We start from the raw sequence: 22,282 nt of genomic DNA, 5'->3' as shown, positions 1-22,282 counted from the left end.
CTCAGAATGCACCATTTCCTGCAGGAGAGGCTTTTAACACCACCAGGTGTGCAATATGACAATTGCGCTTCCAAATAGGATGGATAACACTCACTCCAAAACAGGCGGAGGCACAGCGACTCTCTTCAAATTCAATTTCAACAATGTGGCCACAGGCAAAAGCTGACACCCCGCCACTGCATCATGGAGCTACAAGCTACAGCAATCTTGTGGCCGAGCTCGACACACGCGCTGCACAGACTTACTGCTTGAATACCCAATGGGGCCCCTTTTAAGAAGTAAAACCCTATGCCCACAGGCTGTTGTCTTGTGGTATTTCCGCTGAATGAATAAGTGGAGACCTGCATCTCGGCGGTTTCATCAATTTTCAGTTATTTATTGCAGTGTACAGCTGAGCCACTAAAATGGATGGCATAACAGGGATAGGCAACATGAAAAAAACAAATGCCAGCTCTTGAAGAGTGTCTAGACAGTTAAGTCAGGCAAGCCACCTCCAGACAAAATAAGACATTTAAGTTGCATACGCAGGCACTCAGTCTTGGCAGCACTGTGTTTAACTATACAACAAGGCGAATGAACTTACAACCAATCTGAGCAAACACTTAAGGGACAATTAGAGATTGAAGCAAAACGGCTAATACCTCGAGCAATGATGTGGAATCACAAAAGTTCACACAATGAACTCATTAGCAGTGTTGAGGCTAAGCAGGAAAAAAGCTCAGGAAAAATTTGAAAAGTCTTGCACACATCATTACGATAAGAGGGTGCTGATACTGAGGAAGAAGACCTAGACATGCTACTTGCTCTAAATCTGATTACTAAAGCCGTTTTCAGAAATGAAACCTGCAAAATGTCCGCAAAATTGGGTCTGGACATTTCCCCGAGTTTGCTGTTCACGTAGCAGCAGGACCAGATTTAGAAATATCATCAACAGACACTGTATTCCTGCTGTATTCTCACGTGAGCTCACTTATAATTTTCAAATGACTCGTACATCTGCGGTGTCACATTCAGCCCCTCAGGAAAGATTTAAAGAAAAAACGTCTGAAAAAAGCTTAAGACTACTATTATTTATTGAGCACTGTTGCAGCAGTTACAATCAAAGTAATTTACTGCTCGTCAACGTCAACCCTCTCTCAATATGATTCCCTCATTATGTGTAACTGTTCAATCACTTGAAAAGAAAAAAAAAAAAGAGGGTAAAATGAGCTGTTGGGGAAAAAAAGCAATGGGTTTCAAGTCAAACTTGTAATTTTCAGCAGGATGTCAAACAATGAGTGGCAGGAAAATGAAAGTGAAATCAATGTCTGCCTGGGGAAATTACCACTGTTCATCCATGTGAGTGTGTGAGTGTGAGTGTGTGTGAGTGGTGAGAGGTTATTATGGAAAAAAATAACCGGGACACACACCAATAAACACAACTAGGGTGCAAGTGACCTAGACTGATGCCATCAGTGAGGAAAGCGACAGCGAGGATAGAAAGAGCACCAGCGGGATGACTAGTAGGCAGTGGCCTGTGTGCAGACTGGATCTATAACAAATAAAATGTATAGTAGCCAACAATGGCAGAACAAGAAACTGAAAGAGATAATGCAGATAAAAACAAATGGAATGTACTTTGTTGTTAAATATGAAGATGATAGCTTATAATGTGCTTTACAATAAAGAGAGCTAGAGATAAAGAGCCCTGTGGATGAAGAATATCTTCACACTTCATTTAGCTCACTCCCTCGATATCATGTAAAATTTAAACAATTCATTGCATTATAAAACCATGGACATGCAATACGAGTATGAACATCTGGGACTACATGTGCATTTGTCTTCTCCAGATACTGGAGACAAGAACTATATATCACTGGGGAAAGTGCATGAGAGTTATGAAGCAATTTTCAAGAACAATCTTAAGTTAACAGATTTATTTTCGCGCACAAATAGAAAAAAAAATGTGCCATTTATATACAAGAGCATAAAATCCAGCCATCTACAGGGGCTGAAAGGTAAATGTGCTTTTATCATAAAATTGCTTTTGCCGGTGAAAAACACAACTTGCATAAGCATGTCAGCACACCACTGAGAACACAGTGTATTAAAACTGCAGCCTATCATCTATTTTTTTTTAAGCATTTGGCTCAGCAGAAGTATGAGCAAAAGTGCTAGCTCCCAGACAAATCATGCCTGTTCCATGCTGTGCGGATGTGTGGGTCCCATTACGTCGTCATCAAATTCAAATACAAAGCATGTAAGCCCACTGTGCATGCATCAACACACACAGCCCAACTCGTGTCAGCCGGATCCTCTCTCCCAGTCACTAATTTCCCTTCCTACCCCGACTCAGGGCAGGCCAACCATACCGGATTTAAATCCCCCGAAGCTACATAGAAGTGCAAACATGAGAAAAGGGGATTAAAGGCAAAATAAGGCTGCGTGTGCATGTGTGTCTCAGATGTGCATGTGTGTCTCAGATACGCCTGCATTAGCAAGATTTCACATGACAGCCACAGCTACATGGGGAACAGAGGCACCGTCATGCAGCAGTCTCAGGGCAGTTGGTCAGGTAGGTTTTTTCCTGAAATGTAGGTTTTCTTTGTTTGTTGTAAACTTGTCGACCAATTGGTTTTCTCTTTGAACACAGAGAGATTTATGAGTTGTACAGCAACTGGTGCCTCGCCTCTCTTCACAACCCTATTCCCCCCCTCATGTGCATTCACCCACACAAACACATGTTGTCATGTGTAGTGGTACTTTGGAGAACTCAATCGACATCCTACCATCAGCTCTCCTTAGTGGCTGTAAGCGGACTGTGTGGGAGGACTGGCTCTTATAGAATGGACTGCTGTGTTATTGACTTCAATTTAGAAAGTGCTGCCTGCTGCTTTTCACCCCCCCCTCCCCTCCTTTCAAAGCCAGGACCCTGCTGGCCCCCAGCCACAGCCTACCTCTGGGGGATATCCCTGATTGCCCTGCTACAGAAAACACATTTGAGCAAGGTCGCAGAACCTGGAGTTAAGGGTCTGACGAGGTGTGCGAGGAAAGTGGCGTGTTGGGGGTACTTTTTTTTCTTCTTCTGTTCGACCCATAATCTCTCCATGCTTTTACTCACATTACGTCCTTTAGGTGTTTAGAAATAACGTCAATGTCCACTAAAGTGTCTGTCGCTCAACCTTCAGCCCTCTTTATCCCACATTGTCTCCTGCGTGCTTGGCTGGACAGCTAGTGAAGTGTTCCATTGTTGGAGGCTGCAGGTACATCGGCACCAAACATTTGACGCTGCGCTGGCTGCACTCATAGATTAGACACACTTAGCTTGGCTTCTCAAATCCTCCAGTGTGGAGGGGGGGGGGGAAATGAAGGTAGAGAGAGGGAGGATATTACACAGGGAAAAATAACCGGCAGGGAGGAGAGCAGAGGTATTAGAGAACCCACACACAGGAAATGCATCACCAGTTCTGCATAGGCAAGCAAAATGTTATTTCATGTCACAACAATGACTCTTCACACCTCCTCAAAGGATACTTGAGGACCGTTTCTCATTATTATGCTCACATTGGAGAGCAGATAGTTCATTTGAACACAGATAAGGTAGACAAGGCAACTATATCAGTAATGAAATCCAAATTGGAAGCACATTAGAAGAAAAAAAAGCTCTGCTCACTCCCTAACTCACTACTGCTTTTCAACATGGGAAAATCATTTGAAAGTAGTTTGTTAAATTGTGTCTGTGCCTAGATTTCTGCACAAGGTAAAAAATACACAGTGAAACAGACAAATACACAAACATGGAGCTGGTAAGCTAAGATTATTGGCACCTCTATATGTGGGCCAGTCCTGCTGTAATGTGGGTGTGTGGCCAGGTGGATTTGTCGAAAAATGAAAAGCTCTTTCGTTCTTTTTCTTCCCATCTGTGGGTCTGTGCAATACCAGGCCTCAGTAGGGCTAATCCTCGCCTCCATAAAGGCTCGGTGGAGATTTGAGGATTAACAATTTCATAGAAATAAAACAGTAAAGAAGGTAATTGTCGCTGTGATTTTAGGATGAGGGGGATATATGAAGGTCAGGGGCATCAGAGTGGGAGAGGAAATAAAGGTGGCCATTTAGAGTATAACAAAAGCAGGTTGTCTGTGAGGCATGTAAGTCAATTCATAAACCCACATGATAGTGCGGCCAAAAAAGTATGAGATATTATAATAGAATCTAAGAAGATAGGTCGTTTCAGAGGCAAACAGAGCTTTTCGCTTTATCAAATTAACTATGAGAAGACACTTCATACTATTTATAATATAAAAGCTACAGGAAGAGCTTGATAATTACTCTCATCATCAAGGCAAGAGAAAACAAGAACAATAAATCACTTTTACCACGCTCGTTTATCCTATAAAAACAAGCAAGTGAACTAAGACAAGTGGAAGTAATGCAAAAGCTTTACAGGGAGTAATGTCACATGTAATGTTGCAGAGTAGCAGCTCAGTAGTAAAGAATTTTGTTTTGACAGAGCCGAGGGCATAAAAGCAGAAGATGGAGAGGGGTGGGGGGGGGCTTCTGAATGAAGACGGCATCTTTGCTCCAAAGGAGCTAAAAGTCGAGAAGATTTAGCAGCTCTCTGCTGTGAATTACTATGTTTTTACCTTCACATTGCTCAGAGAAAGAGACATCCATTTCCTACGGCCAGGCAGTTGGCAAGGCAACATTGTGATGAACGCACAAACAGAGATGCTCCATGAATCCTAATGAGGCCAACTGACCAGTGACGAGGCCAGGGCAAGACATGGTGAGCATTAGCATATGGTTAGAGAGATCTGAGAATAGTCTGATTAAATTATATCACAAGCTCAACACGACACAGGAATCAGTATTTCTATCCTTACACTTGAAATAAATGCTGCCTCTTCACCAAAGAACTTGAGAAGTTGAAAATTCAAGAGGCCAAAGACAAACGCACTTGAATTCCCAAATACATGTGAAGCATCTCCTCTCAGCTAGCTACTTGGCTCATGTTGATTGGGTTAGCAGTGCTTACCTAGCATTATCTTTCTTCTGCCTCCAACTAACATGGCGCTGGGGCTTAATCCCTGCTCTGGCAGCCAGTATGAACACAGCTCAACATAATGAAGCCCATTAGTCTGGAGACAATGACTGCTAGCAAAGCTTCAACAGAGGATGACAGAAAAACAGGGGACTGAAAATGGTCATCTTCTACAGAGAGCCTTCAGTTGCCAGGGCCTGATATTTCAGTTACTTGAGTCCCTTTCAGACACACACCAAAACATATGTCGAATGAAGTGTCAATTTTGAGAATGAGAGTGATGGCAAGACGAGAGAGGAAGAGGAGGCAAAAGAAAGAGAAGAAAGCAGCACAGCAAAAGAAAAAGAAAAAGACGGGGAGGAAAGTACAAACAGTAAGAACAAATGCAGTGTGAAAAGAACAAGGAGAATAACAAGAGGAGAACAAGAAGGAAGAAAAGGGGGCAAGAAACAAGTTGAGAGTAGGGCACAGGGAGAGAAGACAGGGAGCCGGAAAGAGGAGAAAGAAAAACAATGAAACATGAGAAACATATGGAAAAGTAGAGCAAGAACTTAGAAGGATTAATGATTCATTACCAGAGTAGATTGTTTGACTAACCTCAACTGTCTGCCCAAATTGCTTTATACTTAAGTGCCATCCCAAAGCATTAACTGAAAATGTCATAGGATGTTCAGTGTAGGATAATGTTATCAATATTAGTATACTGTACTGAGTGGAGGCCGCGCAAGGTCAGTCAAAGCGAGACGGAGCCAGTAAATGAAAATACAACAACTCATCTAACCTGGCCAGACGAAAGCCACTAATATACCCTATCGCCTTTTATAATCTCTTGATACACTGACATAAGATTTGTGTGTGTGTGTGTGTGTGTGTGTGTGTGTGTGTGTGTGTGTGTGTGTGTGTGTGTGTGTGTCGCTGAGCGCGTGAGCATGATGAGAAAAATGATAAACAGAAAAAAATCCCCACCAAGCAGTTTAAGCCCTTACCGGGACATTGATAGCAGCGTGTGTGTGTGAGCGCGCGTTTGCATTTGTGCATGTGTACGTGAGTGTGTGTGGGTTACACGTAATCTCTTGCAGAATTAATTCCTAGAGATTGAAATGAAAATGAGAGAGGAAGTGTCTAGTAGCAGGTTCTTTACCTCAAGGTCAGCATCATAGACTTTGGGGTGTCTATGTGCACGCGTGTGTGTATGTGTACACATTTCAGCTTGGTGACATGGAAAAATTGGTTTGTGATAACATCGTGCGAGGGTGGGAACTGGTATCCAATTCACCAGAGGACATACCTGCATGCATGCACACCTAGATGCATACAATTTGTAATGGCTCTCAAAGCACAAGACAAGCCCAAAAATAGTGTGCCTCTTGTCTCCTTGAGAAAATATCGCTCCGTCTCCCGTGTACACACACAGAAAGCCGTATGTGGATTGCCCAAGGGCCTGTACTGTAAATCCTTGATCCTGGCAATGGCAGAGGCAATGACATTATCATTAGATCTATCATTTGAGTGTACGTTCTTCTAATCCGATTGTAATTGCTACTATACCATACTGCAGGCCATTCATCCAAATGGAACTACTGACACGTACACGCATGCAAACCGACACAGGCTGCTGACCTACATGTGACTGGCCGCAGCCCAGATTTGCAAGCACTCACCCCAGGGGATGGGCTCTGTACTGTTTTTCATATAACCCCTTGAACATGCTGGCTGATTCGCGGACAAGCCGCACCAAAGTAGGTCGTGCGGTACCCCCAGACAACACCCAGTACCCTCCTGGCCCATTGGTGGCTCCATAGAGCCTTGGGTGAACCAGGGAGGGCAGAGATCAGGAAGTAGGGGCAAGTGGCTGGCATGACAGCGTGAAGGTCCCACATATCTGACAGCTCATCAAGCCGTCATCGGTCAGCAAGTCCTGGAGGTGAGGCCTGACAACACTTTTCATGTCAGAGCACTGTATGCAGTACTGTGAACATATGGGACCCCTGTTTGGCCAGGGTGTTGGCCACTGTGCCCCAGTAGATATAACTAGTATAACCTAAACATTGAAAGATGTTCCAGAATTAAACATCTTAGCCAGGTTTGCAGAGTTGGACTGAACCACCAAATCTAATTCGACCCAGGACAAAAGGATCATTAACTTGGAAAAGGCTTTTCTGCTTCAACTCTTTGTATCCGTCAGGGATGTCATGAGGTGTGCGCGCACACACACACACACACACACGCGCACGTGCACACGCACTGGACCTTGAGAAAAACCTTGCTGTGATCACAGTGTTTGGCTGACCATCCAGGCATGTTGGTCATTCCGGGCCAGGATCAAACTATATAACGCAAGGGTTGACGACTTTTGGTCAGTGGAGCATTACAGAGTTTGGCAGGCCATGACCCAGACTCGAGCAGGAGTGTGAAAGTAGTGTCCACTGACAGACAAAAATAAGGTGAGAATAGAAAAGACAGGATAGAGAGAATTAGACAGGAAGAGGGCCAAGAGGAGAGAGGTTCCCTTTCAGCATCGGTCATGTTACGGGTCAATGGATGATTTTGGTTGGATAGAAGTTAGGGATGTACTGTGCTGGGTAGGTAAAACACAACCTGCACTCTTTCTGGGTCAGTTGCTCATCAAATAGTGGCACACGACACCTACGGAACAGTGTCCAGGCACCATCTGACACACAAACAAAGTTAGCAGTGCCAGTAGGCACACTGTACTACATTTGATTTTTCTAATCAATAAGCACACAGAGAACCAGAAGCCTTCATTTGCAGTTGGCTTAACTGAAAATTGATCAATGAAATTTGTTCTTTGCAGCACATTTGCCAAAACATCCTGCATTTGTATCATAACCTGCTACTGTTCATCTGTTTATATATACACTGTAAGCCTGCGTTATCACTTGCTCAGAGAATGCAGTGATGGGGACACAGTAGCCCAGCACACCTTTGATATCACCCCCCCGAATGGTCGCGGTGCTAGGGAATCCCCTGTGGAGAGAAAAGGAAACAGCCTCCCTTTCCTAGCAGGAAAATCCCCCTATACTCCTGTGGCTGCCACCTCACTGTTACATGTGCTTCATTGAAGCCCATTCGTATTCAACTGTAGGGAAGTCAAGGAGAAAGTCAGTGTGTGTGGTGTGTGTAATATAGGAGTTGGCTATATACTTCTGTGCCGGTGGGAATAACATACTGTGCTACAGGCAGTGTGACCTTTTCTAGCTCGCATGTTTTCTCTCCTCCTCCCTCTCTCTCTCCCTCTCTCTCTTTCACACGCTTACTATCCAGCTCAGACACAAACACCCCCCCACACACACACACACCTATCAGGACTGTCACAGCTACCTTTACCCACCATCAATTACCCGCACTGCTTCCTAGTTTAATGGACATGAGGCTTGTACAAATCATTGGTGAGAGAGAGGGACAATGGGACAGTAGGGTACGTTAGTTTTGCATCCTCTCCCTTGGCAGGAAGGTAAAGCATGTCTCGTTTTCTCCTGCTCGCCTTCCTTAACATGACCTTTATGGCTGGGTGCTTCCCGGAGCGACAGTTTGCGCTCAAATTGAGGGTTAAGGCCTGCCTGGTTAGAGTGCTCTTGCTACCTGTGCAGGTTTACATGATGAAGTGGGGACAGAGAGGGGGAAATGCAAAAGGTGTAAACACAGCAGAAAATGTTGTATTTTTTTAATGCTATATACTGCACCTTCTTGCATATCTTAGTACCTAAACAACTCACTTCATAAACCCTACTCCTGTCACAGTTTATATATGTATATTTTATTTATATATATATTTTTTATATATATATTTATCTCACTATATTTACAAATACATACCGGGTATTAATAAAGTAACCAACATTCTTACAATGTAAACTTTTGTTTCATTGCAGAGCAAAGCTGAGATGGAATAAATCACACCTCATGTCCTAACAACCCAAAAATAAAACTGCGAAAGGGACCTGCACAATAAAGCAGAAAATAAATAAAAATGGATTCAATGTGAGGTTGCAGTATATACACATAGAAAGCTAGAGATTAAGTAGAGTGACACAGTGACGGACGAAGAGTGAGCGGAGAGGGGAAGACGGCGAGGAGGGTGGAGTGGGTGGGGGGGGAGTAAATGCACAAAAACACACTGCATCAAACCAAAGCACTGCTCCGAGCAGGATGCGTCAGCAGTCCATTCATGTTTCTCTATTTTGCACTAAAGGACAGGACGAAAGGAGTGAGAGGGAAAGGGGAGAGCAGGGATGGGAACGAGAGAGACAGGAAGTGAGGGAGTGAGAGAAACTGTGTCCCATCTGCCTGCCTTTGCCACCAAGGCAATGCTGGAATGCTTTGCCAGACTCGTTAGGAATGCCTGGATTATTGCTGGGGAGGACGGGGTTAAAATCTGGTTGCTGTGGGGATGCCACTGTTCATCTCTGCCTTTTGCTTGGACAATCTGTCTATTCCCCTAAGCCACAGAAAGCCACAGAACAAGAGACTGCCAGTATTAAAAAAGAGAGTGGAGGACAGCAGGAGCAAACTGGCTTTTGAAGAGGTAGATCTCTAAAAAGGTCTGAGTGCTTTGAGCTTACCCAACTACCTCAGGACACTGCAGAGAGAAGGAGGGAGGTAGAGAGAGAGAGAGAGAGAGAGAGAGAGAGAGAGAGAGAGAGAGAGAGAGAGAGAGAGAATGTAAAAGACAGACAGAGAGACAGACCAGAGAGAGAGAGAGAGAGAGAGAGAGAGAGAGAGAGAGAGAGAGAGAGAGAGAGATCCAAGCCGGCGCACACACTCTTTTGCTGCTACAACTGATCCTTTCCACATCGACGCTACTGTTAACGTCACGCCTGTAAGCCGTGCATTCACCCAGCGCTTGCCTTCCCTGTCTTGCTCCTCTCCCCAGTCGGATGCTGCATTAGCGAGAGGGTGCTGATCACCACGAGGAGAGGAGGGAAAAAAAGAACTGGAAAACAAGAAGAAAAAAGAAACACGCCGGAGAGGGGAAGGAGAAACTGCGCACCACCCCTCCTCCCTCCAACCCACCTCGATCAACCCAGCTACAACACCCCCACTCCTCCCAGCACCCCCTTCCATCCCCCATCCCACTCCCCCTCTGAAGAAATTGACGGATTATTGGGAAGTGCACGGGAGGCAGGCTGCAGCTGCTGCTGTGTGTGCTTGCTACTGCTGCTGTGCGCTTCGCGAGGATGGTGTGTGTGCGTTCGCAATTGCTGCTGTTGCCACCGCGGCCACCGAGGCAGGAGCATGTGGCTAGTTAAGAGAAGAAGGAAGCTAATGAAAGCAGTGTGTGTCGCCTAGTCTTTTCAACCCCTGCTGAGAACTCCTGGAGGAGAAAAGAAAAAAAAAAAGACAATTAAATGGAAACGACGCCACATTGAGACGGGGAGCAAAACGGAAAAGAGTGCGAGAGGGAGAAGGGCTTTCAGACTGACAAACCGACCAACTGATTGACCAGTAAAAAGTGAACAGAGGAATACAGAGAGGAGGGGGTCTTTTTTTTTCTTGTCAGCCTTCCCTCCTAACCATCGCAAACAAAAGGCAAAAGAACATTGGAAAGGACTGTGGAATTTCCATTCAACCTTGTTCGATCCCACCCCCACCTACCTCTCTCTTTTTGTCCTTTCTGCTTTGGCATTTGGTGCACAAAAAAAAATTGTGCATGTGTGTTTGTGTGGTCGCCTGTGCTATGGAGACCTGGGTAAGGTGTCTACCAGGGGGATCAACTGTCGGATTCCAAGGACAAGCGAGAGAAGCGGAGCCGACAGCAAGAGGCGAGCAAGGAGCCACTGCTGCTTTTGGAGCCTGACTGGATTCCTATCTACAATCTTTTTTCTTATTTTTTTTTTGGTAGTCAGCAAGATAACGGAGAAAAAAACAACTCACTAAGGGCCTTTGAACCTTTCTCTTTGGATGTGTGGATTTACAAAAGGGCTCATCTTGGTTAAGCTCTTTGGCATTGATACCTGTTTTGACAGAGCAAATATAAAAAGGCTTTCTTTGCTGCTCTTGGATATACATACATCTGATCTGAATACCACAGCTTTCTGATTGCAAAAAGGAGGGAAGCTATATATCTCAGTACAAGGACCTGTAATAATAACTTGAGGTAGGTGTCTAGTGTTTCAACCCCTCTTTGCATCAATTTGTAACACCCTACCCCTTCTGTTTTGTAATACGGTTTTTGGTTGTTTAATTTCCCACTATGTCCTAATCATACACATGTTTCAGAAAAGCCAGCCCTTCCTACCCTCTGCTCTCCTTCTGCCCATGAGCAGTTCTTGGAAATAAAAGCATTGCTTAATCGAGGATAAGTTAAGTCCTATTACCCCTTAGCAAAACCCCCACACCACATTATCCCCTCGTCCTCTTCACTTCCTTTAACCTTTTTAATCTGGTAACCTTAACACTACAACCAGCCAACCAGCTACTTTCCCTGTACCCAAGGCCCCCAAACACTAGCCCCAAACACCCCCATCCTCCCCCCCAGATGATGCTGAATTATGAACGTGCCACATCATGAGTCTCCTGGGGCGGGTAGCTGTGCATCGTGCCAGGAAAGCCGCCCTGCTCTGTGTAGTCTTTCTGATGGCGCGAGCGTGGAGCAGTGCCTCCCTGGCCTTGGCGGGGGCGGCGGTGTCTCAAGGACCCCAGGGCTGTCCACCGCAGTGTTCCTGTAGTAATCAGCAGGGGAAGGTGGTGTGCACCCGACGTGGCCTCTCCCGTGTGCCCCCCGGCATTCCTGCCAACACGCGCCACCTCAATCTAATGGAAAACGCCATTGAGGCGGTGCAGGCTGACTCCTTCCGCCACCTGCACCACCTTGAGGTGCTCCAGCTTGGGCGAAATGCCATACGCCAGATTGAGGTGGGCGCATTTAATGGACTCACCAGCCTCAACACACTGGAGCTGTTTGACAACCGGTTGACAGTGGTGCCAAGTGGGGCCTTTGAGTACCTGTCTAAACTGAGGGAACTGTGGCTGAGGAACAACCCCATTGAGAGTATACCCTCCTATGCCTTCAATCGGGTGCCCTCCCTGATGCGACTGGACTTGGGAGAATTAAGGAAACTGGAGTACATCTCAGAAGGAGCTTTTGAGGGCCTGCAAAATCTCAAGTACCTCAATCTGGGCATGTGCAACATAAGAGGTGAAATGCCAAACCTGAGTCCCCTAAAGGGCCTGGAGGAACTGGAGATGTCTGAAAACCATTTCCCCGAGATAAAGCCAGGCTCCTTCAAAGGCCTGCGTTCGCTGAAAAAGCTATGGGTGATGAACTCACAAATCACAGTGATAGAGCGGAATGCTTTTGACGATTTATCTTCATTGGTAGAGCTTAATCTCGCCCATAATAATCTGAGTGCAGTGCCACATGATCTGTTCTCCCCGCTCAGGTACTTGGTGGAGCTCCATCTCCACCATAACCCTTGGACCTGTAGCTGTGAGGCTGTATGGTTAGCACGCTGGCTAAGGGAGTACATCCCTACTAACTCAACTTGCTGTGGACGTTGTCACTCCCCTCCCAGCATGAAAGGTCGACAGCTGGTTGAGGTGGACCGAGGAGATGGCGCTGCAGTCCAGTGTTCTGCACCATTCATTGCTGATGCGCCAAGGGACTTAAACATCTCAGCAGGGCGAGTGGCTGAGGTTCGCTGCCGCACAGCCCCAATGTCTTCAGTGCGCTGGCTACTGCCCAATGGGACGATCCTGACACATGCCTCTAGTCATCTGAGAATATCAGTCCTCAACGATGGTACTCTAAATTTCTCAAATGTTCTTGCAGCAGACACTGGCACTTACACCTGCATGGTGTCCAACGCAGCTGGGAACTCCAATGCCTCAGCCTACCTCAATGTGAGTGCAGCTGAGCTGAATACATCCAACTTAAGCTACTTTACCACAGTGACTGTGGAGGTCTTGGGACCAACCACGGAGATGCCCAAACCTAAAACCACCACCACGGCCACAGCTGCAGGAGCTGGAGTAGCTGGAGGAGGGATAGGCCTTGGAACAACAACTACTACTGCTTCTCCTTCTGTGTTTCAACCAGTCTTTATATCCACACCAACTGTACTACTGCAAAGCACTGACAGCCCACCAAGTGCAGCAAAGCCATCTGTAGGGCCAGGAATCCAAGGTTCCACCGGCAAGCCAGGAAGGTCTGGGCCTAGCCTGGATGAAGTGATGAAGACCACCAAGATCATAATTGGTTGCTTTGTAGCAGTGACACTGTTGGCTGCTGTCATGCTCATTGCCTTCTACAAACTGAGAAAGCGCCACCAGCAAAGGAGCACAGTGGCCGCTGCACGCACTGTGGAGATAATCCAGGTGGATGAGGAGGACCTTCCACCACCAGCATCTGCAGCTCAAGAGACAGCTCTCACATTGCCTGAGATCCGGGACCATAACAGCATACACAAATTGGACTTTATCAGCCACAAGACTGACTACAGCTTTCACAAACCCAAGGCCGAATACAAACCCCAGCCTGATTTCACCCTTCACAAGCCGAAGGCGGAGTATACCACATATAAGCCAAATATGGACTTCAGTAGCCACAAATCCATCCATGACTACAGTACTCACAAATCTACACCAGATTTCAGCCTTCATAGACCAAAGCCTGACTACAGCCAATTTAGACAGGACTACAACACTCACAAACCTAAAGGAGAATACAGCCCCTTCAAACCAGACTTCGGCACTCATCCCAGACAGAAAACAGAATTCAGCCCATTCAAACGAGATTACAGCACCCAACCAAAACCTAAACACGACTACAGCCCATTAAAATCGGAGTACAACATGCAGCATAAACCTAAGGCTGAATACAGTCCATTCCAGCCCGACTTTGGCACACACCCAAGACCTAAGCCTGATTACAGTCCATATAGGCCCGACTATAGCACTCAACCTAAACCCAAAACAGACTACAATGGCCAGAGATCTAAAACTGACCTTACCTACAAACCCAAGGATCCTTACACCCCCCATAAGACTGCAGCCGATTACAGCGCCTTCAAGACTGATTTCAGCCCCCACAAAGCGGATTACAGCGCCTTCAAGTGTGACTTTAGTCCACACACTCAGAGACCTAAACTTGACTACAGTCCGCACAAAGTGGACTACAGCCCCCATAAGGCGGACTACAGCACTCTAAAGCCTAAATATAACACCTATAAACCAACCGGCCATGGGGCTAAATGGACAGACAACAATGTTGGGAACTCTTTGCCTCGAACCTTGCCCAGCACCATCACAGCAATGGCTGAGCCCTTTGTCATAAAAACTCACACCAAGGAGAAGGTACAGGAGACTCAGATTTAAAAGAACCCTTAAAAGGCTCCAACTCCTTTTCCTAGGTCCCTAGCTCCCACCCACCCCCCAGCCCCACACCCCCCCCAATTGTCCTTTACCCATAAAATCATGCAATAGAATGCACAACGAAAAAAGGACAGGAACTACTTTTTTGTACAGAGTGAAAACTTAAAAAGACTGATGATTTCTTGTTGTACATGCTTATAAATAAATATATATATATGGACAAATTGAAACTACCATGGGCTGGTGATAGAGAAACATATATTAAAAAGAAATTGAAACTATTTTCTAACTTGTAACTTCTATTTAAAACAATGAGTTGTTTAAGATGCTGTCTTGACTTTGACAAATGAGGGTAGTGTTGTTTTAAAAAGGGGCATTCTGTGTGATTTTTACACCATGCTACAGAGAATGCAGTGATGAGAAAAATATTTATACAGAGAAGACTTTCTTTAACAAAAACCGAAAAAAGGTCAGTGTCGATCTTTACAGGTTTATCTTGTAAAAGCACCAAGAATTTGTACTGTGCCAAATGTTATAAATGCAATAAAATGGATTTTTGGAAGAAAAAAAAGGAAGTTTTAGAGAGAGATGTTTTTTCCCCCCCTTCTCTTCTCCTGGCGTATACTGTAACGATCAGCCAAATGCTTTAGACACTGCAGTAAGACGCTGCAGCTATACTTTAACCCTGCGTGTGCTGAATGACTCAGACAGAATGAATCATGGTGCAGAAGTGGATTGTGCTTTATTTTTGTACATTTCTCAATAACACCTATTATATTAATTATATTCAGCGCAAGTCTTTGTTTGGTCTTTATTTTACAAAACTACTGGATGATGCTTCAACGTGGGGCTAATGAAAAGCAAGTTCTAAATGCCTTAAGATCATAAAAGATTAAATGATGTGTGGAAAAGCAAGAATAGCAGTGCTATCTATTGCTAATTGAAATGCTCATTACATAATGCAAGCTGATTGTGTTACCTAGATTATTCTCTGCATCAAAAAGTGGTATTATTAGTCATGGATCTAATGAGTGAAAAGGAGATAAATTACAGTGAAATACTGTTTGGGTGTCAACACTGTCTTGCACTTTGCCAGAAAATATAGATCCTCATTTCACTTTTCATTGCATTGCCAGCTGTTGGGCCTTCATCAATCAGCATGGGGGCTTTTTATGGTGACAAATGCATTCGGGTCTCGCTGTTAACTGTGCATTTTTCATCTTCGACAATATCACCCCTCTCAATCATAATCTAGCTCACAGTTCTCTGGCTAACAAAGAAAGATAACATACAACATACACTGTGGTGGTGGCATTTATTGGACAGGGGAGCTAGTTTGCTTGGAAAACAATGTATATTGAATTGAAGACAAAGCAGTGGTGCTGCCTTTCTACTGCAACTCTTGTTACGGAGTCTCAAGCACAGTGGTGTATTATTAAATGGTAAAAGAGAAAGAAAGGTGACGTGAACTAGCCCGGGAGCATATATCAGTGAAGAGGCGTCATAACATGTTTGGAGTGGGCAACATGTGGGTGAGGGATGACAGAGTGAATGTTCCAAACACAGATCCAAACACTTCTTTGTCATTAATCTCTATGAAGCTGCACAATTCTAAAGACAACATTTGAGAGAATTCAATAAATCATCTTCGGGAAATGCATCTGACCCACAGGCTGTGTGAGCTGGCAAAGCTTTGGCCTATTAGTGTAGTCGACAGCTGGTTGTGGGGAGTACCTGTGAGGGCCACGAGAGCAATACGACAATTTGTCTCTTCAACACTGGAACATTTCAAAAATGCAAGGCAGAGGAATGGAACAGGGAGGATGTTGGAGAGAGAGAGAGAGAGAAGTTGACACGGTGCATCACAAAAGGGGGTAGTAGCAGATCGCTGAAAGCTTGTGATGTACTTAACCTGCAGTGGAGTCTGTCAGAAGAGCAGAGTGATATGTTTGTTTGTGAGGGCGACAGTCCAGCTTACGAAGTGACAAAAAGAGGGGAGACTGAGAGAGACAGAGTAGGAGGGAGGTAAATAAAAAAAAGCTGAAGAGAAGTGAGAGGGAGCTTCTTTTTTTTTTTTTTTACATTTATATCTTTTTATGTGCCATCTTGTGTTTGGAAATGTTGTAGAGTAAGAGAGCATTTGTTGTAAATGTATAATCCAAATGTTCTCCACTACATTAGGAGGCTGGGGTGGATATGATGATCCCAATGGGGGAGAGACTACTTCTGCAGTTAAGACAGGGACGTCAAAACTGTGCAGAGACAGAAAAATATATATCAAAGAGAGAAATTACTTAACCATATAAAAAAAAAGGAAACCATAAAATGTTCCTTCCTGACAAACATGTTTAGAGGCAGACCACTGGACCATGGGTATCTGGCATGGAAAGACAGGAAGGGGCCAGAGAGACTTTTTTAATATAACCAAACACAACAATGCAATGAGTGGCGCTATTAGGCTGAAACATAGGCGTGGTTAGATACTGAGCGGTCACGACTGCATCACTGTGTTGTCATCACCCCGAACCGAGGCTTCTACTATCTCCTACCAACTGTCATCAAATTGGGGGTAAAAATAACCTACTGCAGTGTACCCAAGGCTGTCACAACTGGTCGCAAAAAATCAGATATGATCAAATCAAGTTCAGCTATCCTCACCATCCTCCCCTTCTCGCAAAAGTCTGTCGATGACTCAGCCTGCATTTCAAATGTCGAGCAGCTTCCTGCAGGTGCAGGAGCGAGCTCGATAGGTCGGACATGCGAGTCTGTGTTTCGTCACGTATGTGTCTTCTGGTGTCAACTGGGATTTATGTCATGTGCTGGGCTACGTCACACGAGGAAGACGGAAAGAATAAGAGGATGAGGGAAAAAGAGAGAGGGAGAGGGAGAGAGAGAGAGATAGAGAGAGTGAGCAGGATGATTCATATCAAATTAACATTTAACATGGCCGTTGCATACTGTACTGAGCATTTGTCGTTGTGCTGACTCACACTCTGAAACCATGCATCTGTATCCCACTCCTGTTATTTACTCATTATTGTTTTGATAACTTGGGACAGTTTCCCCAGTTGTGTCGAATGTGAAATATGAGAGAGGAATGTTCAAACAAGCAAAACAACAAAAGTGGGCATCAGTGTGTCAATTGTAAATGCATAGTGTAAATGGGTTAGATGGATTGTGAGCAGTTGTATGAACAGATGTAAGCACTGCATTAGGCATTAAGCTGTGTGATGGTATTCTATGGCACGTAAGCTTGGAGATAACTGTGCTGCACCCCAGTGTTGTGTAGCAGGTTGGGGCTTATTCTACACCACACTGCTAAATGCCAGAGTGTGTTGTGCATTGCGGTCACATATGTAGTTCCAGTGTGTTATAAAAGGCTCTATCATACTAATCAGTCAACATGGGCACAAGGTCATCAATCAGCCTATCAGCTAGCCAGCCACTGAGCGGCCGTCTCCATGGGAAACACTCCTTCCCTCCATCCTTTCCTCCTCCGCATCATGTTGGTTTTTTTCCTGTCTGAGTGCTTCATTAGCAATCATGAAGCCATTTGAAAGAGGAAGCAAGGCAAGATGTACCTATTTACCCACAGCTCAGAGAGCTCGGGGAGCAAGCGGGGAAGGGGGGGCAGAAAGGATGGGAGATTGGAATTAGAGGAGGACGAAGATTAAGTGGAAAAGAAATTGAGATGTAGGACAGAAAATTTAAGTGGGGGGGAAGGCATGACAGATTGCTCGAAAGAAGTTATTAGGGTGCGAGCATAAGTGAAAAACTTGGTCAAAACAGAAAACCGTTTTGGAGACGAGAGAGAAAATACCTTTGAGAACAAGAAGTGAGGAAGGGTGAGGGAATTAAGGAAGAATGAGGACACAAGATAAATAGGGAGGGAGACGGTAGAAGCAGAAAAACGAAGATTAAAAAAAAAAAGAAAAGAAACGGTATCAGAAAACTGATTAAAATAAAATGAAAATGAGAGAAGAAGAGTTAGAGCGAGCGTAAGAGGGGAAGGCAAAGCAGTGTGCAAGAGAGAGGAAGAGAGAGCAAAGGCGCTTGGGAGAAGAGTAAGCAGTGCAAATGTGATGCAAGAGTGCCAGCTACAGATGGAATGGGGGATATATAGCCTGGCCATCATGGCTCCTGCATGATTGGTAAAAGGCCTGGACTGCACCACGCGGGGTGTGATGGCGGGGGGTGGGTAGTAGGGTGTGATGTTACCATATAGCGAGAGTGGTAGCAGATAAGAAGTGCTGATACCAGTAATGGACTGGTCCGCTGGGGGTACTTGAGGGAGGGAGACCGGTGAATATGAAAGCTGAGAGGATGGCAGGATCAAGGGGTCAGCACAAATGGAACTGTGGGGACGATAACTGCCACAGTGCAGCCGTGTGCGTGCACACGTGTGTGTTTTCATTGTGATCAGGAGGACACTGAATTTAACGGGCCACAGCCTTTAGAGCCGCAGCAAACACAAAGTGTGTGACTCATCTTCAAACCGATTTTAAAAAAGGGAGTTAATCGTCAAATGTAAAAAGGTTTGTAGCACATTTTGAAGCTTTTATTTTGATGAAATCTCTTCATTAGATTTTTCTTCTTAATATAAAATGACTATGCACTGAGACCTGCGCAGAAGACGGCTGTAATAAAACGGTATTCTGTTAAAATGGGAGCGATAGGCGTTAGAATGGCAACAGAGCCAGACATGTATCAATCAAAGCCCCACATTCAATCGAATCATTTCAGCAAAAACAATGGGTTTTTCTGTTTAACATTTTTCCACTTATCCATATTGTTAACTGTTCAAATGTAAATGTTGGGATTTTTTATATTTCAATTGGCAAACATGATTTTAAACAGATTATTTAAGTATGAAGGGGAAATTTTATGTATCCAATCCTGTGACCTTGTCTCATGCAGATGTTTTATGTAGCTGAGTTCTCATAAAGTTAGGATTAATACAGCATCTTTGATCAGAGCCTGTGATAATGACTCATGTATGTATTATCTTTTAATGCTTAATGTGTTTACAGCCTCTTTTCCCTTCAGTTTCATGTGATTTTTCTTTTAAGGAAGCCTGCAAGTTGTGCATAATTATCATGTTTAATGATGGAAATGTGATTATTTGCTGAAGATCAAGTGTAGAGCAGAGCAGCAGGAGCAGTTAGTTTTTAATAGCAGCATCATTATAAGATTCAAACTCCTAATTTTCTGAGGGGGGCTGTGTGGCAGAAATATTCAATGCCGACTGTTTTGTGTTTTCATGCATTTTATGTTTACCAAGCTTTTATTGATTGTTGATAAAAATCTGTACCCCTAGCGTTCAAATGTTGGGTGCTACACAGTGCATGTGCTAGTATGTTTGTGTGAGCACTAGCCAGTGTGCTAGTGGAGCAGACAGGAGGCTATTCTGAGCAGGCCTGCAAGCGTGCTGCCTTGTGAGTCAACATGAGTCAGGGCCAGAGAGTTGACTGGTCCTAATATCAAATAGGGGAACTAAATGGGGGTGCAGAGTCAAAGGTGCAGATTTCACAATAGAGAAAGTTGGTTTAGGAGCAGGGGGGGAAGTGTAACTTTTAATATTTAACTTTATCACATTATCTTACATCTTAATTTGAAATATCAAGAAACACGAGGATGTTGTTCGTAGACGGGAGGAAAGAGTGAGGACGAGTCCACGTGACGCTTCTGACTTTGACCATGTGGAAACTGAAGCAAATGACCATAATCGGTGTCCAGCTGGTGATGGGATTTGTCGGGTACCGAGGTCACCGGGGGGCAGACCAAAATTTTCATCACTGTTTGTAAATGAGCCTGCTGCCATCGGACTCTGTAACGCTGAATTGGAGCATGCCAACAGATACCGGATTTGTGCCGTGGTCCAAATTCACACAGATTCTTCTGTTAAAAGACTAAATGGCAGATGGGTTGTTCAAGCCATTTCCACCAGGTGGATGACCACTCGAGTGTGTTACGCTCTGCGAGACGCGGTTTACTGCCGATTGTCGTGTGAAAAACATCCCTGTGTTTTCTTAGCAGCCAGCGACGACGCAGCCTCACTTTTATGATCCCGACGAGGAGTTCGGGCCGCGGCGTTCCAGTAGTAAATCACGTTCGCCGAGAGCAGCAAACGAGGGGCCGAGACATATGTAAGGAGGGGGTGTGTTGTTGAGGTGTTTGTGTGTGTACACGACAAATAAAGACACAAATGCACAAACACACAGTGGGTGTAAAAAATGAAGCCATTGACCATTAATTTCACTGCTTTTGTCGAGATTTACAGCCTGGAGAGAAACGGTGACCATGAGAGCTGCATCACCAAGGATACTGTGCAGTGTCTCAGCCCTTATTCACTCACGTACAAACATAGACACACACAAACACACTCGCACAATGCAATAAATATCTTAACACCTTCAATACAATCTTTTCAATTGGAACTGTATCAACATTTCTCATCATTTATAGAGAGAAATAAGCAAATTCTGCATGTTTAACGTCTTTTCCGGCAGCTTTTACAGAATTCAAAAAGAAAAGTGGGCCGACTACTGAAAATTAAGCATGTTTTGCCTTCATCTAGAACAATTCCCTGCCTCTGGTGTGGACTGCAGTAAAACCCAGCGAGTAGCTCAGAGTTGCCTGAGAGCAATGAGTGAGATGTAGACGTTTCGGTGAGTGGGAATGGATGCATGTGGGGTTTCAAAATGGCCTCCTGCCCTGCTCACGGAGACATTAACAAAAGGTGTCAGTGAGGAAAACAGACAAGGGTAACAGAATCAAGTGAGGTACACGGAGAGGGCGACACATTACCTATGATATCCTGATTTAGTTTGACAGGGGACAGCCGTGTTAGATGGGAAAGACACGGCGGGAGAGAAGTGGACAAACGGAGCGAAAAGGGAAAGAGAGAGACAAAAGGGATGTGGAACAAAGCGCATACGAGAAGGAAAGAATTGACAAGGTGACCGCAACAGAAATCCGCTATCAGACAGACAAAGAGCTCAGTATTTGTTCTGTTGCAACTGTAGGATCATCTTTTTTTTTTTTAAAACACCAATGCGGACTTGAAGATGACAAGCAGCGTGCTAATGTCAGAGACTGGCAGGGGAAACGTGCACTGCCGAGCACAGAATGGCACATGAAAGCAGTGTCAGGATGAAAGCAGCCGACGTGCTGCGTGGAGCATCCCGAGGTTTGAGACGCGGTTTTTCATGTGACGGCAGAATTATTCAGCCGCTGCAGCAAACTGCTGCGTGCGTGTGTTTGGGTCAGCAGCGATTCTTTAAAGATCAAACAAATCAATAGGGAAACCTCAGTTCGGCCCCAGTGCACTGGAGGTAGTGAAGTCTTTTTTTGCCACCACTCGGGCTTTTTAGTAGTTCTTCAGTGGACATTTGTCAAACTTTTTATTTACTGGCAGTGAGGGGAATAACAGACATGCAGCTCAAAACAGAAATAAGAGAGAGATCAGCTCAAAAGCGTTTTTTCTTTAAGAGGCAACGGGGTCCAGGCGCTGATCCCAGCCACAAGTTTTAATGGAGCCCAAATAAACAATGTCACCCAAAGTGCTGGCTTTTAATACAGTCCTCCCTTAATAGAAAAGGATGTGGGCTCGCTGGCAGATCCAAGGCGACTTTTTAAACTATAAAATGCTTTTGAGCTGTTTGTAAACATTTAGCTCATCCCCCCCCCCCCCCCTTTCCCTTAATTCCGACTTCAAATGATGACGGCTGGATTTCAGCATAAAGGAGCTGTGATGTGGTCTATTTGTGTTTTTCTGTGTGGTCGAGTGGGCGCATTTGTTTGACTTTGTATTGCACATGTAAGAAAGTCATTTGCATACATATAGTAGCTGTTGTTGTTGCATTATTTTCCACGGTTCAGTCTTTTTTTTTTGCCGTGTGTTAAGATGAGACGCAGCTCTCTGTA

At 44.8% G+C, this 22,282-nt stretch overlaps 2 protein-coding genes across 2 annotated transcripts in view; one reads left to right on the top strand and one right to left on the bottom strand.

Annotated features, from left to right (window-relative positions):
• Positions 1-22,282, bottom strand: part of snd1 (staphylococcal nuclease and tudor domain containing 1) — a 173,945-nt gene that overhangs the window by 81,143 nt on the left and 70,520 nt on the right.
• On the top strand, positions 11,544-20,478 carry lrrc4.1 (leucine rich repeat containing 4.1). Its single transcript, XM_034579092.1, has one exon. The coding sequence runs from the start codon at positions 11,552-11,554 to the stop codon at positions 14,357-14,359; it is 2,808 nt and encodes a 935-aa protein (XP_034434983.1). The 5' UTR covers positions 11,544-11,551; the 3' UTR covers positions 14,360-20,478.

Source organism: Hippoglossus hippoglossus, chromosome 23 (assembly GCF_009819705.1).
Source record: "Hippoglossus hippoglossus isolate fHipHip1 chromosome 23, fHipHip1.pri, whole genome shotgun sequence".
Classification (NCBI taxonomy): domain Eukaryota; kingdom Metazoa; phylum Chordata; class Actinopteri; order Pleuronectiformes; family Pleuronectidae; genus Hippoglossus; species Hippoglossus hippoglossus.
Note: the sequence above shows the minus strand (reverse complement) of the source record. Positions and strands in the feature narration are given on the sequence as shown.

What these genes read in the sequence shown, in the direction of transcription:
- lrrc4.1 (XM_034579092.1), top strand. Translation starts at nt 11,552, where the DNA reads ATGAGTCTCCTGGGGCGGGTAGCTGTGCATCGTGCCAGGAAAGCCGCC.